The 12747-nt window shown below is 46.9% G+C and overlaps 1 protein-coding gene across 2 annotated transcripts in view; it reads right to left on the reverse strand.

Moving 5' to 3' along the window:
* The window catches only part of FBXO15 (F-box protein 15), a 43062-nt gene extending 35339 nt beyond the window's left edge, over positions 1-7723 (reverse strand). Inside the window, exon 1 of one of the 2 annotated variants that reach the window (XM_067537437.1) lies at positions 7544-7723. In XM_067537437.1, coding sequence (XP_067393538.1) covers positions 7544-7716 — 173 coding nt within the window. In that variant the 5' untranslated portion in view covers positions 7717-7723. Of the gene's footprint in view, positions 1-7247; positions 7350-7543 lie in introns of those variants that run through there. The other variant, XM_067537438.1, reaches the window with a different exon arrangement.
* Between the last annotated feature and the right edge of the window lie 5024 nt (positions 7724-12747).

Genomic DNA, 12747 nt, shown 5'->3' on the forward strand with positions numbered 1-12747 from the left:
CAAGATGGTGGTGGAGGAGAAAGAGGGAAAAAATCTCATCTGGTTAAGATGTATTTTAGACAGATAGATCTATATTCCAGGCCTGAAGGATGATCAATATATAAACCTGGGATTTTCCGAAGACCATAAAGGATTAGGCACTCAACTCCCTTAGAACTTCAACAAAATTAGGCATCTAACTCTCTTAGGCTCCTTTGAAAATTCCAGACTTAAGCAGCTCCTACGCAGACACCCAAGAATGTTGCAACTTGTGAGATGCAGTTACTTCATAATCTGTATAATCATTTCATCCCAGAACACTCTCTCAAATTTTCCAATACATTTATTATTCCACTGAAGCTTGTTGTCCTCCTTTTTCATGGCTCCTTTTTAGTCCCTTACAGTCCATTAAACCTTGCCCACTACACTGCCATAGACTATCATAACCACATGCTCAGCCACTCTCCAGATTTAGCTAGTTTCTCTCCACAAAGAACAGGGAATGCCAGAAGAACTGACTCTATCCAGCCTTAGGAGGCTTTTCCCTCCTTCCTTATCTTAGCAATCATGCACCTGCTTGAACATAGCAAACCTCAATTTTATATATGTCACAGAAAGCATGCAAAATCTTCACAAAGTCAGGGCTTCATAACAATGAATTTTGGAGTGAATGTTGGATATGGGACTATATATTAATTTTGGAGATTCAAGTATTTGATGTTTGGAGTTTACCTACATTAGAAATGGGGAAGGAATGTGTGACAACATCTCTGTTAGCATAATTATTATGGGAAATCTTGTTTAACTGTCACTTATTATTTCTGTTTCCCACACTTTCATTGGTATGTACCAATTAAGCTTCTGTTTGCTCAGATTTCTCTTTCCCATTCTTTTCCTATACAGTTCATTCATTAATGCCACAATGTCTTTTGTGACAAGTTTCATGGAGATGGACTCTGATTTCAAACACACCAGACTGTGGTAGTGCTGAATGAATCAGGACAAACAGAATGGAGAAAGTTTATCCCAAATATCTCAGCAAACAGCACTTTAAGAAAAACAATATTGAAGAAATAAATAATTTAATGGAGTTTTGTCCAGTTATGATTTTTCTTTAAAATTTGCTGAAGAGTTCCATTAGTTCTATCAGAACTATCAAGAGAACAGAAAAAAATGTAATACAGTATAACCACCAAGCCACCACCACAAACCCAGAAGGGACTCCCTGTAACAGCACAGCAACACAATCCTAACCGGTTTTGTTATCATACTGATGTTTTAGTCTATTTTAAGCAATGTAAGTCACGCTCAATTAATGACTTTGCATGTTTAATTAAAAAGTGAAAATAAGACTGGCCCAATAACAAGTCTTGCATTAGGGGAATATTCATCAAGGACAACAAAAATGATATCTTTAACAGTCACAGGTACAGATTGATGCGACCAAGGTTGTAAACAGCCTCCATTATAATAACCCTCAGATATCACAGTCTTCCTCAAAATGTTCATTTTTTATGTACATAGTATTTTCTATTTTTGTTTTCCTGATTAAATGAGTAGTTTATACCTTATTGTTTTATGTTGTACTGTATTTTCAGTAAATGATACAGAATATACATTGCAGCCAAGTTATTGCTGCTGTTGAAACCTCAACTTTTAAATTTCCAGACTGTCATTTTAACTGTGCAACTTTACTGCTGCATAAGTTCAATGCGGTTTCGGCATTTCTTTTTTTTTTTCCCCCCAGAAGTGTCATTGACTAAGTCTTGTTTAATATTAAGCATACTTGACAAATGTCACTTACACATTTGCCCCTACTCTCATTTTGTCACTCTTACCAGCTGAAATGTCATAAGCAGTGATGCAAGAAGTGAGCAGCTCACTTTTTCTGACTACCAAAACTTACTTCCAGGCCTTTGGCATAGGTAGTCTCCCCTGGATCTCTTGCCTCTTAGCTATCTAGGAATGTAACTTAACAACATTAAATACTCAACTACAAATAAAATATTATGTCCAAGTATGGCCAAGACAACATAGAAGAGTTCACAATAAACAAAAAGTCAAATGTTAAGCTAACCACCCATCCATAACCCTTTTAGAGGGACACAACAAGGGGCAATTCAAATAAGGGAGGCTTTGAGGAACTATTTTGACAATGAGCACCAATAGGTGACTATGTAAAGAGCCATGCTATGTGTATCAATGTGAGGTGAACTACCGTGTGCAAAGACACATAAAGATTGTTTACTCTGCACAAAGTATGTCTTTATAAATAACAATTATTCACAACACACATGAAAAGCTGGGCTGGAGGGGAGAAAAAGGTAAGGGGCAGTATGAACTATGACAGCTGGATGTAAGTCCAGCTATCATTCTGGAAGATGCTGAAGTGGTGGAGTGAACAGGTACCAAGACAGGCCGGGAGTTTGGTAGGAATGTGTGGCTGGAGTTTGGGGAAGGTATGGAAAGTAGTTCTGTATTGGCTGCAAGGGGGGGTGAATACACATGAATTCAATCTGCAGGGTTATGAGTGACTTTAGCAGCTCCATTTGCTCCTCCCTGGCTTCTATCGTGCGCTCATGACTTGCTTGCTATCACTTGCTCCTGGTTTTCCCTCCTCTCCTGTCTATCAATTTTCTGATTTTCGGGCACAGTGTGTCTCCATGTCTGTTTCTTTTTGTCCCTGCCTCAGAAGACTGGAGGAGTTCTTGGAACATCTCCGCTTTGCTTCTCCAGGGTCAATTTCTTATCAGCTGCAGGCGCTCGGCAGATGTGGGGGGAGAGGGGGGGGTTCCCCTCAAGGGCACATCAGTAGAAGCACAATAAACAAATGAACAGATGCATGATTGTGAGTTCAATGATAGCCTTGATAAATTACTGTAAAATACACCTCTTTCTCACTGTCCCCTGACAAGTGCACAGCTCGATGATCAAGCAGGGCATGGTGAGTTGTGCCCATGGAGAAGGGGCACTCAAGCTGGGGAAAAGGTTCTGGGAGGTTGTTTGGGGTATTGATGCTGATAGATAGGGACAAAATTTCAAATTGTGCCACCATTTTCCATGGGCAAGGACCATAGAAGCCGATATCTCACTCCTGAGAGTAAGCAGGGATGCTCGGGTGCATCTCCTCCATGCAAGCAGCTTCAGATGGGGTCGCTCTGCTGCTTCTCTGTGTGCCACTTTGGTTCCTGCACAAGTGATTGCTGACTGGCACGGGAAAGTAATAAAGCAACTTTGCCGAGGAATCTCTGGCAGAGGATTGGCATGAATCTCTCTGAAGGATTCACATGAAATCTCAGTGTGCTTTAACACACTTTTCCACAGCATTGAACAGGTGAACAGGGGAATGGGAAGTACATGCAAACACAACTACTCTTGTGCATTTTTATCCATTCAACCAGCTGTACAATACAACAAAGCAAAGGATAGCTGTATCTCATGTAACCAAGCAGCATCAGCTCAAAAAAATCATTTACCTGAGCTCCCTTCTCCTGCATCCTGCACACCAAAGCTGGAGGGCTGGAACTGACTTGAATCCTCCTGGGTAGAAAAGAGGTCCTGGCTCCCCATGTCAGCAAGCAACCTGGTCCCCTGCTGCGTATCATCCTCCAACTCGACCTCCTCGTCCATGACTTCTTCATCAGGGTTGACTGGTTTCCGCTGCCTCCAGGCTTTTGGAGGTATCTACGGGTCTCTTGGCAGTCGAGGTGGGGTCCCTACTGAGGATGGCTTCCAGCTCCTTATAGAAGCAGCAGATCTTTGGCTCTGCACCAAAGTGACAGTTAGACTCCCTAGCCTTTTGATACCCCTGCCGCTGCTCTGTGATTTTTACACGGCACTGCAGCATGTCCAGTTCATAGCCCTTCTACAACATTAACTGAGAAATCTCACTGTAGGTTAGGCTGGAGCAGAGCTAGGACTGCACAGCCTCCTCTCCCCAAATGCCAGTCAGATCCAAAAGCTCTGGTGTGCTCCAAGACGGAGAGCACTGTGGTCATGCGGAGAAGATGAGATGGGAACTTTCCATGCCAACCAAACAGGAAGTGAATTTCAAAAATTCCTGGGACTTTAAAGGGGAAGGGGTGAATGGCTGCAGGGCAGCAGAGTTCAAACTGATAGCCAGAGAGGTCAGGATGAACATTATGGGACACTTCCTGGAGGTCATTTACCATGACATAACCGAGTGGTGTCTACACTGACTCTTTGTCACTAAAAATTTGGCGCAAAAAGCTCTTCGCCTCTCGTCGAGGTGGTTTTATTTTGTCACAAAATTAGGGAAATTGGGTTGGCGGGGAGGTGATTGCAGTGTGTAGATCACCACTGTTTGATGCAAAAAGCTGACATCTGTTGACAAAACTCTGTAGGGTAGACCAACCCTAACTCTCTCCACAAACACACGCACAACTTCTGAACACAGTTTGTATTTTATTACTCTTCAACCCCTGGGACTCAAACCCATGCAATTTGTGTGACATAGGAGTCTGAACAGGTGGAGGGAGAAAGTCACTCTCGAATCTCAAGTATGGCAAAAGTCTTTATCAGGTTACTTTTTTGGAAGTTCCCCAGGCTGTGGTGGTGGTTTTGTTGGTTCGTTCGTTTGGGGGAGGGGTATTTGTTTTGCAGGAGGGCCCCATTTGTTTGAACTGGCCTTGCCTGAGAGCTCCTGTCTTACGCAGTACAATGGTTACATCGTGTGGAAGGGTTGCTATATTTAGATCTGCAGCAGGAAACCTAGATTTGTGCATTTAAACTGGCTTGGCAGTCTGGAGACATGGCAATTAAATTTGGATGGTTTTCAAAGTATATGCTTAAAGTGGCAGTAGAAGAAGCATGGGAGAAATAGACTATGAAGCAGTGGAGAAGGAGACCGTGGGGTGGGCACAAAATTGGGCTGTTTTCCATGTTGAATTATTGATGCAGTAAGAGGGCACAACGTTAGTTTTGTATCACATCCAACAATGGCTCCTCTAGCAACAAAGTACCCTTCTGAGGCCTTTTGCTCAAAGACAACTCTCAAGTGTCACCTACTAAATCACCAATACCACTTCCTGCAACATCCTAAGTTTTTCCCTGGAGATATTCCATCCAAGTTCTCACCACCCAGGCCTGGAATAAGGTCAGGGCCACGGAGGTTTAAAGTCCTACCCTATACCATCACCTGACCCAGATCCTCTTTTGTTTTTCCAATATAAATTAATTAAACATGATCTCATTGCCCCTGACCATCTTCACATTATTTATAGATAATCTTAGAATGTACTTTACTCCCCTCTTTCCTCCCTTTTTAATGTGAAATTATATATGCCTTTTCTGGAGGCCCCCTTGACTACAATGAACCATCTAAAATAGCCCCTCACCATAGAGAAGCTGAAGTGTTCCTTAACACTTATGCTCACTCCTGCTTCATGGATGGTTTAATTACACAGCCTTGGCTTCCCATGTGGACAGCTTTCTTGGACCTACATGTGCTCCAATTGAAAACCGCAATTTTGGAAAGTAGGGAGAGGAGAATTACATCAAATACATATTTAAATCAGGAATAACAATATATTCTGTGTTAAGTGAATACATCTCTTTCACAATCTGCTTGGCCTTGCATCTTGTTTTGTCATTTAAACCCTTCTAAGTTAAACACTTCCAATAATGGAATTTCGATTTGGTAGCTTTTTACAGCTACTTTACAAAGATGTAAATAACTACACAAGGTTCAAGACACTTTATTACCCCTACGTTTTATTCAAGATTACTTTCACAACTAAAGTGTCGCATACCCTTGTGGCACATCAAGATATACTCTTTATGATTGTTTCCCCATCTCCAACCCTCTGTGATTTAGTTTCCCCATCTCCAAAACAGGGATAATAACAATATCTTTGCTGTAATCCCTTGAGATAAGAAAAAACAATAATTGTTTGTAAGGCGCTCAGAAGCTACAGTGATTAGTGCCACAGAAAAGACTTTAAATAAATAAATACTTTATAATCTCAGCATGAAACTTTCAAATAGTCATATTTTGTTAAATCAAAACAGGAAAAAAGCACATCTCTGCATGCAAAATCCAAGTCAAGATTCAAACTTCTGGCATTTTTGCTACAGCCATTTATAAAACTGTTGTTAAAAATTCTCTTTTATAGAAGAGAATTAAATTTCCATAATCCAAAAGCAATGCAAGGAATTTTGCTAAAGCTTTCAAAAAACAAACCAAACAAAACACGCTTGTGCAATGAACAAAGAAAAAAATCCTACCCTTGAAAGTGAATATTCCAGAAAGATCTGAGTACATGAGAAAAGGGACCTGACTTGCAATATTAAGGCCAGCCTTGCAAACCTTTATCCATGTGAGTGTTCGTTGGATTGAGACCTCAATTATTACAGATCCCAGTACCAACCAAGATAGTTATCAATGACTAATACAAAAAAGACAATGATTCCCAACAGCAGCAACTGCCAGTATAGTTCCTTCACCAGTATTGCTAACCCCAAATGTTCAAAAATCATCATTTTTAAAATAACCTTCAGATGGGGTGTAGGGGAGAAGTTTACTGTATTTGCTTCTGTTTTTGAGCCTTTGAAGTTCATGTTTTCAAGCCTTTCTATACATAATTATGGCTGGAAATGAGAAATTTTTGCATAACTGCATGACTCCAGGAGCTAGGACTTTAAAAAAAAAACACCATATATTGAGAGATTCATTATGAAATCACAAGAAGCAGCAATTCTGCTCCACACTGCTAGGGCTAGTTTTACAAACCTCAGAGCTGGCATTTTTGGGTATGGTAGTCCAGCTCCCTCCTTTATTCCTTTCTAAAAAGCCTTTGCACTAAAGATTGATTAACCACTGCTGCCTGCAGCCTATCCCTCACTGATGTGTGATGTTCTAACCTTCAAAATGTCCCAACGTACAACACGGGTGACAAGACCAGGGCATGCCACACTAGGGTTCTGAAGCAGTAGAGTCAGTGTCACAATGACTAAGAGGAGAAATAAAGAGGGCATGGTTCCTTTTTGACCGCCCTATTGGAGTCCCCCTCATGCATTTGCTTCCCTGAAATTTTTGTATGCAGTTGCACTAATGGGCCCAAGCTACAGAGGCAGGTGAGTGCAGCAGGCCGTAGGAACAGGAGCTCTGACCAGCTCAGACTCCACACCGAGGTGGCACTGATCAGACTGGAGAGAAATAAAAAGTTTTCCCAAACTCTGCCCACAGATGGAGTAGATCTACAAGCTGCCATCCACAGCAGACTTTTGCAACTCTCCGAAACACGCACCTCTCCTTCCCCTCGCACTTCGCGCACCAGTGCAATGGTCGAGAGAGACGCCATCCTTAAGAGCTCCGAATCAACGCTCCCATAAGCAGCCTCGGCCAGAAGGGAAGCTCGGGAGCAGACCTGACTCCACGGGCAGGGCAGGGCAGCGCAGCGCAATTAGACAGAGCATCTGTAGGTAAAGGGACTCGCGTGACTGCTCGGCGCTGCGCCCAGTTCACCTGACACCGGTGCTGAGGGAGGCCGAGTCCTTTGCTCAGCGGGAGGGAGGGGGACATGCAGGGAAGCAGGGCGGTTACCTGAGCGGCACGGCGGAGCGGCCCCGATCCGGACGCGCAGGACGAGCCGCTGCCGCAGGGAGCTGGGGGCTCCGGCTGGTGCCGGAGGGCGGCGCCAAGCGCTGGGGAGCAGCCGCTGCTCGGGCCAGCGCGAGGCTGTGCTGTTTCAGGATCCAGCCGCGTCCGGTCGCCATGGTGACACCGGAACCCGAACGTCCCGGGCCAGCGTTCTAACCGGCCGGGCAACTAGCCGGGGCGTGGCTGGGGCGGGGCGGGGCGGGTCACGTGCGTTGTTTCTCTGCGGGGGCCCACGCGCGCCACGTGCTGCCGCGAGGGCGGCGGACTCGGAATTGGGCGGGAGGAGACTTGGCTGGCTGAGCGGAGCCGCCGGGGGCGGGCACAGAACGTAGCAGAGATCTCTTCCCAGCCCCTCCCCCAGTGAATTGCTGCGGCTCCCTATCCCTAAGCTAAGGTCGCTGGTTGCAGGCCAGTGAAGGGTCTGGCCCGGCCCGGCCCGGCCCACCCACGCACGGCCTGGTTATAGTCCTTCAGAGGCACACCCCCTCCCCACGCACTCACCCCAAGTTTTGGCCAGGGAAGAGCCCCAGTCTAGGGTTGTAATCTGGTAATGAGCCCCACACTCCCGCCGGGTTGCAGTCCAGTGAGGAGTGCCTCCACCCCTAACCTCACCCCCGAACATCCCTGGCTGCAATCACACCCCCCCCCCCACCCCCCAAGGATGGGCAACACAAAGAAAAGCGCATTCCTCTAGTTTACATCCCTCTTCCCCAGAGCCCAGTTCAGTGATCCCACCATTGCTTCCTCCCCTCGGCTCAGGCCTCAGAGTAGGTCCAAAAAAATTATCTTAAGCAAAACAAAACCAAAAAAAAAATTTCAACACAAACAGAAATACATTTTCCTGCCCCCTTGCTTTACTATGCTGGCTCCCAGTTGCCAGTTCTTCCTAAGCAGCTGTTAACATAAGGTTTGTCTACACTTACAACACTGCCCCGGTGCAGCTGCACCACTGCAGTGCTTAGTGAAGATGCTACCTATGCGGACAGGAGACCCCCTGATCCCAGCCCCACTGCTGCCCTTGTTTCTGTACCCACCCCTGACCCTGATCCCACTCCTGCCTTTGATATCATCCTTGCCCCTCCCCTTCTACTTCCATTATTGCCGCCACTTCTGCTGTTTTATTCCCTCTTTCATTAGACCAGCGGTTCCCAACCTTCTTGAATATGCGGACCCCTTTTCAACCTCCAAACATTTTGCGGACCACTGCTACTAGTTTTATTTGAAATTGTACATTTCCTTGGTGAGGATATTTTTATTTTTATTTTCCGCGGACCCCCTGTAGTAGCCTCACGGACCACAGGTTGGGAACTGCTGCATTAGATGGCTTCCAGGAGGCGGTATTCGTGTTTCCCAATCCATCTGGGGCTGCTGTTCTCCCTCCCCACCATCCCTTGTGCTGGGGATTGAGATGGGCTGCGTGGTTCCCGTTCTCTATTTCACCAAGGAGAGGCCATGGCTGGCCTTTGGCATTTTAATAATAACTTACTAGAGGATGTGGACTTTGTGGCCTCCTTCCAAGAGTTCTGACTGGCCTGGCGAGGGCAGAGGTGCACCTTTTCTTTGGCACTGCAGTGTTGGGATGTTGGGATGTGGGGAAGGTTCACTCCCAAGAAGCACATCACCTGCTCTTTGGCAGAGGATGGCACCCCCCTCATGGATCCAATGGAGATGCATGGGAGGGCCAGAGCCTTCTATGCCACCTCTTCTTCCCAGATCCGACCGATGCTGAAGCTTGCAGGATACTCTGGGATGAACTCCCAATGGTCAGCAATGGGCAACCGGGACCGGCGGGAGCTACTTCTCACTCTGGCCGAGTTCTCAGAAGCCCTCCATCTCATGCCCACTAGTAAATCTCCGGGCATGAACGGACTGACTGTGGAGTTCTACCGCATGTTCTGGGACATCCTCGACCCAGACTCCCATCGTCTGGGCCAAGTCCTTAGGGAGTGGGTGCCCCCCCGTCATATAAGCGAGCAGTGCTCGCCTTGCTGCCAAAGAAGGGGACCTCCGCAACCTTCAGAACTGGCCTCTCATCTTGCTCCTCAGCACAAACTACAATGTTGTAGAGAAGGCCATCTTGCTGTGGCTGGGGCCATGCTGGCAATGTGGTCCATCTGGGCCAGACATACTCTATCTCGGGCCATACCATTGTTGACAACCTCTATTTAGTCCGGGACTTCCTCAAGCTTGGGTGTAGGGATGGTCTGACATTTGCCCTCCTGTCCCTGTATCAGGAGAAGGCATTCAACAGGATGGACCACGGGTATCTCCTGGGCATTCTGCAGGCATTCATCTTCGGGCCCCATTTCATGGGTTTTCTCCAGGTACTGTATGCCTCCACAGAGTGCTTGGTCAGGCTCAACTGGACCCTGACCAAATCTGTCGGCTTCGGGTAAAGGGTGTGTCAAGACTGTCCGCTGTCAGGCCAGCTGTACACTCTGACCATTGAGCCCTTCCTCCGTCAGCTCTACAGAGGGTTGACAGGGTTGGTGATCCGTGAGCCAGAGTTGCAGGTGGTCCTGTCAGCGTATGCCGATGATGTGCTCATTGTGGTTCAGGACCCAGGTGACCTGGTGCAAGTTGAGGCCTGGAAGGCCATTTGCTCAGCAGCCTCCTCCACCCGGGTTAACTGGGTCAAGAGGTGCTCAAGAGCCTGATGGTCAGGGATGGGTAGCAGGTGAACTTCCTCCCTTCCGAGCTTCAGGCCATCTGGTGGAGCATGAGTCCACTGCTCTGTCTGGGCGTTTACCTTTCCACTACCCATTCCTCCCCACTGGAGAACTGGCAGGGTTTGGAGGGCAGGGTGGCTGAGTGGCTGCAGAGGTGAACAGGACTGCTCCAGTGCCTTTCTCTGTGGGAGAGAGTGCTGGTGCTTAACAAGCTGGTCCTGTCATCCTGTGGCACCAGCTCAACACCTTGAGGCCGACCCCGGGTTTCCTCCAGAGTTAATTCTGGAGATCTTTTGGCCAGGACTGCACTGGGTCTCTGCAGGGGTTCTGAGTCTCCGCCCGGGGGAAGGAGGGCAGGGCCTGTGCTGCCTCCACAGTCAGGTCCATGTCATCCCCCTCCAAACCTTGGAAGGTCTCCTTTATAGCGCAGGTAGTCCGGCTCCAAGCATGTTGGCGCACACCTTACTCCGCCGCCTCTGAGGGCTCTGATATGACCAGCAGCTCTTTTATTTCCATCCGAAAGGTCTTCCATGACACTTCTCCAAGCTGCCCATCTTCTACCAGGACCTCCTCCAGACGTAGAAGCCGGTTTTGGCGACCTTGTCTATGGTGGCCGCCGAGGGGGAAGATCTCCTCGCGGAGCCCCTGCTACACAATCCCCAACTCGGTGTGCAGGTGATGGAATCCCTCTCGGTACATCAGAGGCTGGTCCTGGCAGGAGTCACCGGAATTGGAGACCTCCTGGACTACGCTGGGGGACTGGGTGGATCCCCAGGCACTAGGTCAGCGCGTGTGGCTCTCCACCTTTCAACCCTCTCCCCCCCAGCATGTACTGCAGGAGGTGAGGGCAGCCTTACTGCCCTTCTCTCGGGTTTACCTTGTGTGGGTCCTTTGGGAGAGTGCTCCCCATCTGCCCTTCACCCCTGGACCTCCAAACTTTTCATTGGGCCCCCGTCCCACGAGCCCACACAGCCACCCCCTCCACATACCCCAGGCTAGCTGCAAGACCTGCAACCAGTTTGTTTCCAAACCGCACACACTCATGAACCACACTCTCCATTTCCTTACCCTTATGTCCTGCCCTGATACTATGTGATGGGACTTTTTGCCATCTGTTGAGGGTGAGGAACCCCTGTGGGCCAGCCTCTATTCCACCTTGGTTTTACGACCCACCGGGGATATCAACTGGTGGATCCTTCATGGAGCCATGAGCACGGGCATGTACCTGGCATGGTTCAGTCCTGTCCCTGACATCTCCTCCTTCTACAGCGTGAGGGAGATCCTGGCACACATCTACCTGGAGTGCACCAGGTTGCAGCCCCTTTTCTGGCTCCTCCAAAACCTCTAAAGGTTCTGGCTGCACTCTCCCCACACCTTCTGATATATGTACACGTCATCCATGGCCCCACAAAGTCACGAGACCTCTTGGCCAACCTCCTTCTAGCGTTGGCCAAAGTAGACATCCATAACACCAGGGAGAGGATATTGGCTGAGGGGATGCTCTACATCTGTGAGGCCTATTTCCATTCCCCTATACATTCACTTATCTGGGTAGAGTTCCTCTGGGCCACGTCCGCTGGCTCCCTAGACACCTTTGAGGAGCAATGAGTGTTGTCCAGGGTTCTCTGCTTGGTTTCCCCTTCAGGGTCCCTACTTTTGGCCCTTTGACCTCTACCCTTGTTCCTATTTTTTCATTAGTTGTCCCTCGTAATTAGTTGCGTCCTGGGCTCAGTGGCTCCTCCCCTGAAGGAGGACTTCACTGGTTCTCTGTTTGTGCTCACTCACATCCCAGAACACAGTAGGACCACTCTCATGTCTGTCAGGACTGACTTTGTTGTAACCCCAAAATTTTGGAGAAGTTTGGATTCAAATTTTGCACCAAAAGTCCACTTCTAATTACATTTAAGAGTTCGTATCCAATCTACATGGGACTTCCAACTGAGTTTAACATCCAGGCTTAAGCAAATCTGAAAAGTGCTTTGAAAATGTAAAGCACTACAGAGATGGTAGGTATTATTAGTTATTAAGCACAGGGTTTAACTCCAATGAAAGCTTTATGTAGATAGGGCCTAAAGAAAATATTAAAATACATCTAATATTTCAAGAATTAATTAACAATGAACTACCATCTCTATAGTCCACTGGTGTATGTTAGGACATAAAGGAATGCAACTCTATTTATAGGGTGGGATAGCATAGATTCTTAAAGATATTGTAAGGTAAAATTCTGTTATTGTTATCGTTATTGTAGCTTCCATGATAGAGGCAGTAGTGTCAAAAGTTATGGTTGAATTCCAACTATCATTATAACTCCTGATTTCTCATTGCTTACAACTTCCTTTTGGTGTGAATTTTTTCTTGAAAGTTTGAGTAAAATCTTTTCAACTGTTTTTGAGGGGTGGCTTTATACACTTATTTAATGATTGAGTTTAATTAATAAATATTTGTGATTATATATAAATTGTACATACATGCTGA

This window comes from Emydura macquarii, unplaced genomic scaffold (assembly GCF_026122565.2).
Source record: "Emydura macquarii macquarii isolate MOO-44397 ecotype Brisbane River unplaced genomic scaffold, CSIRO-AGI_Emac_v2 contig_431, whole genome shotgun sequence".
NCBI lineage: Eukaryota > Metazoa > Chordata > Testudines > Chelidae > Emydura > Emydura macquarii.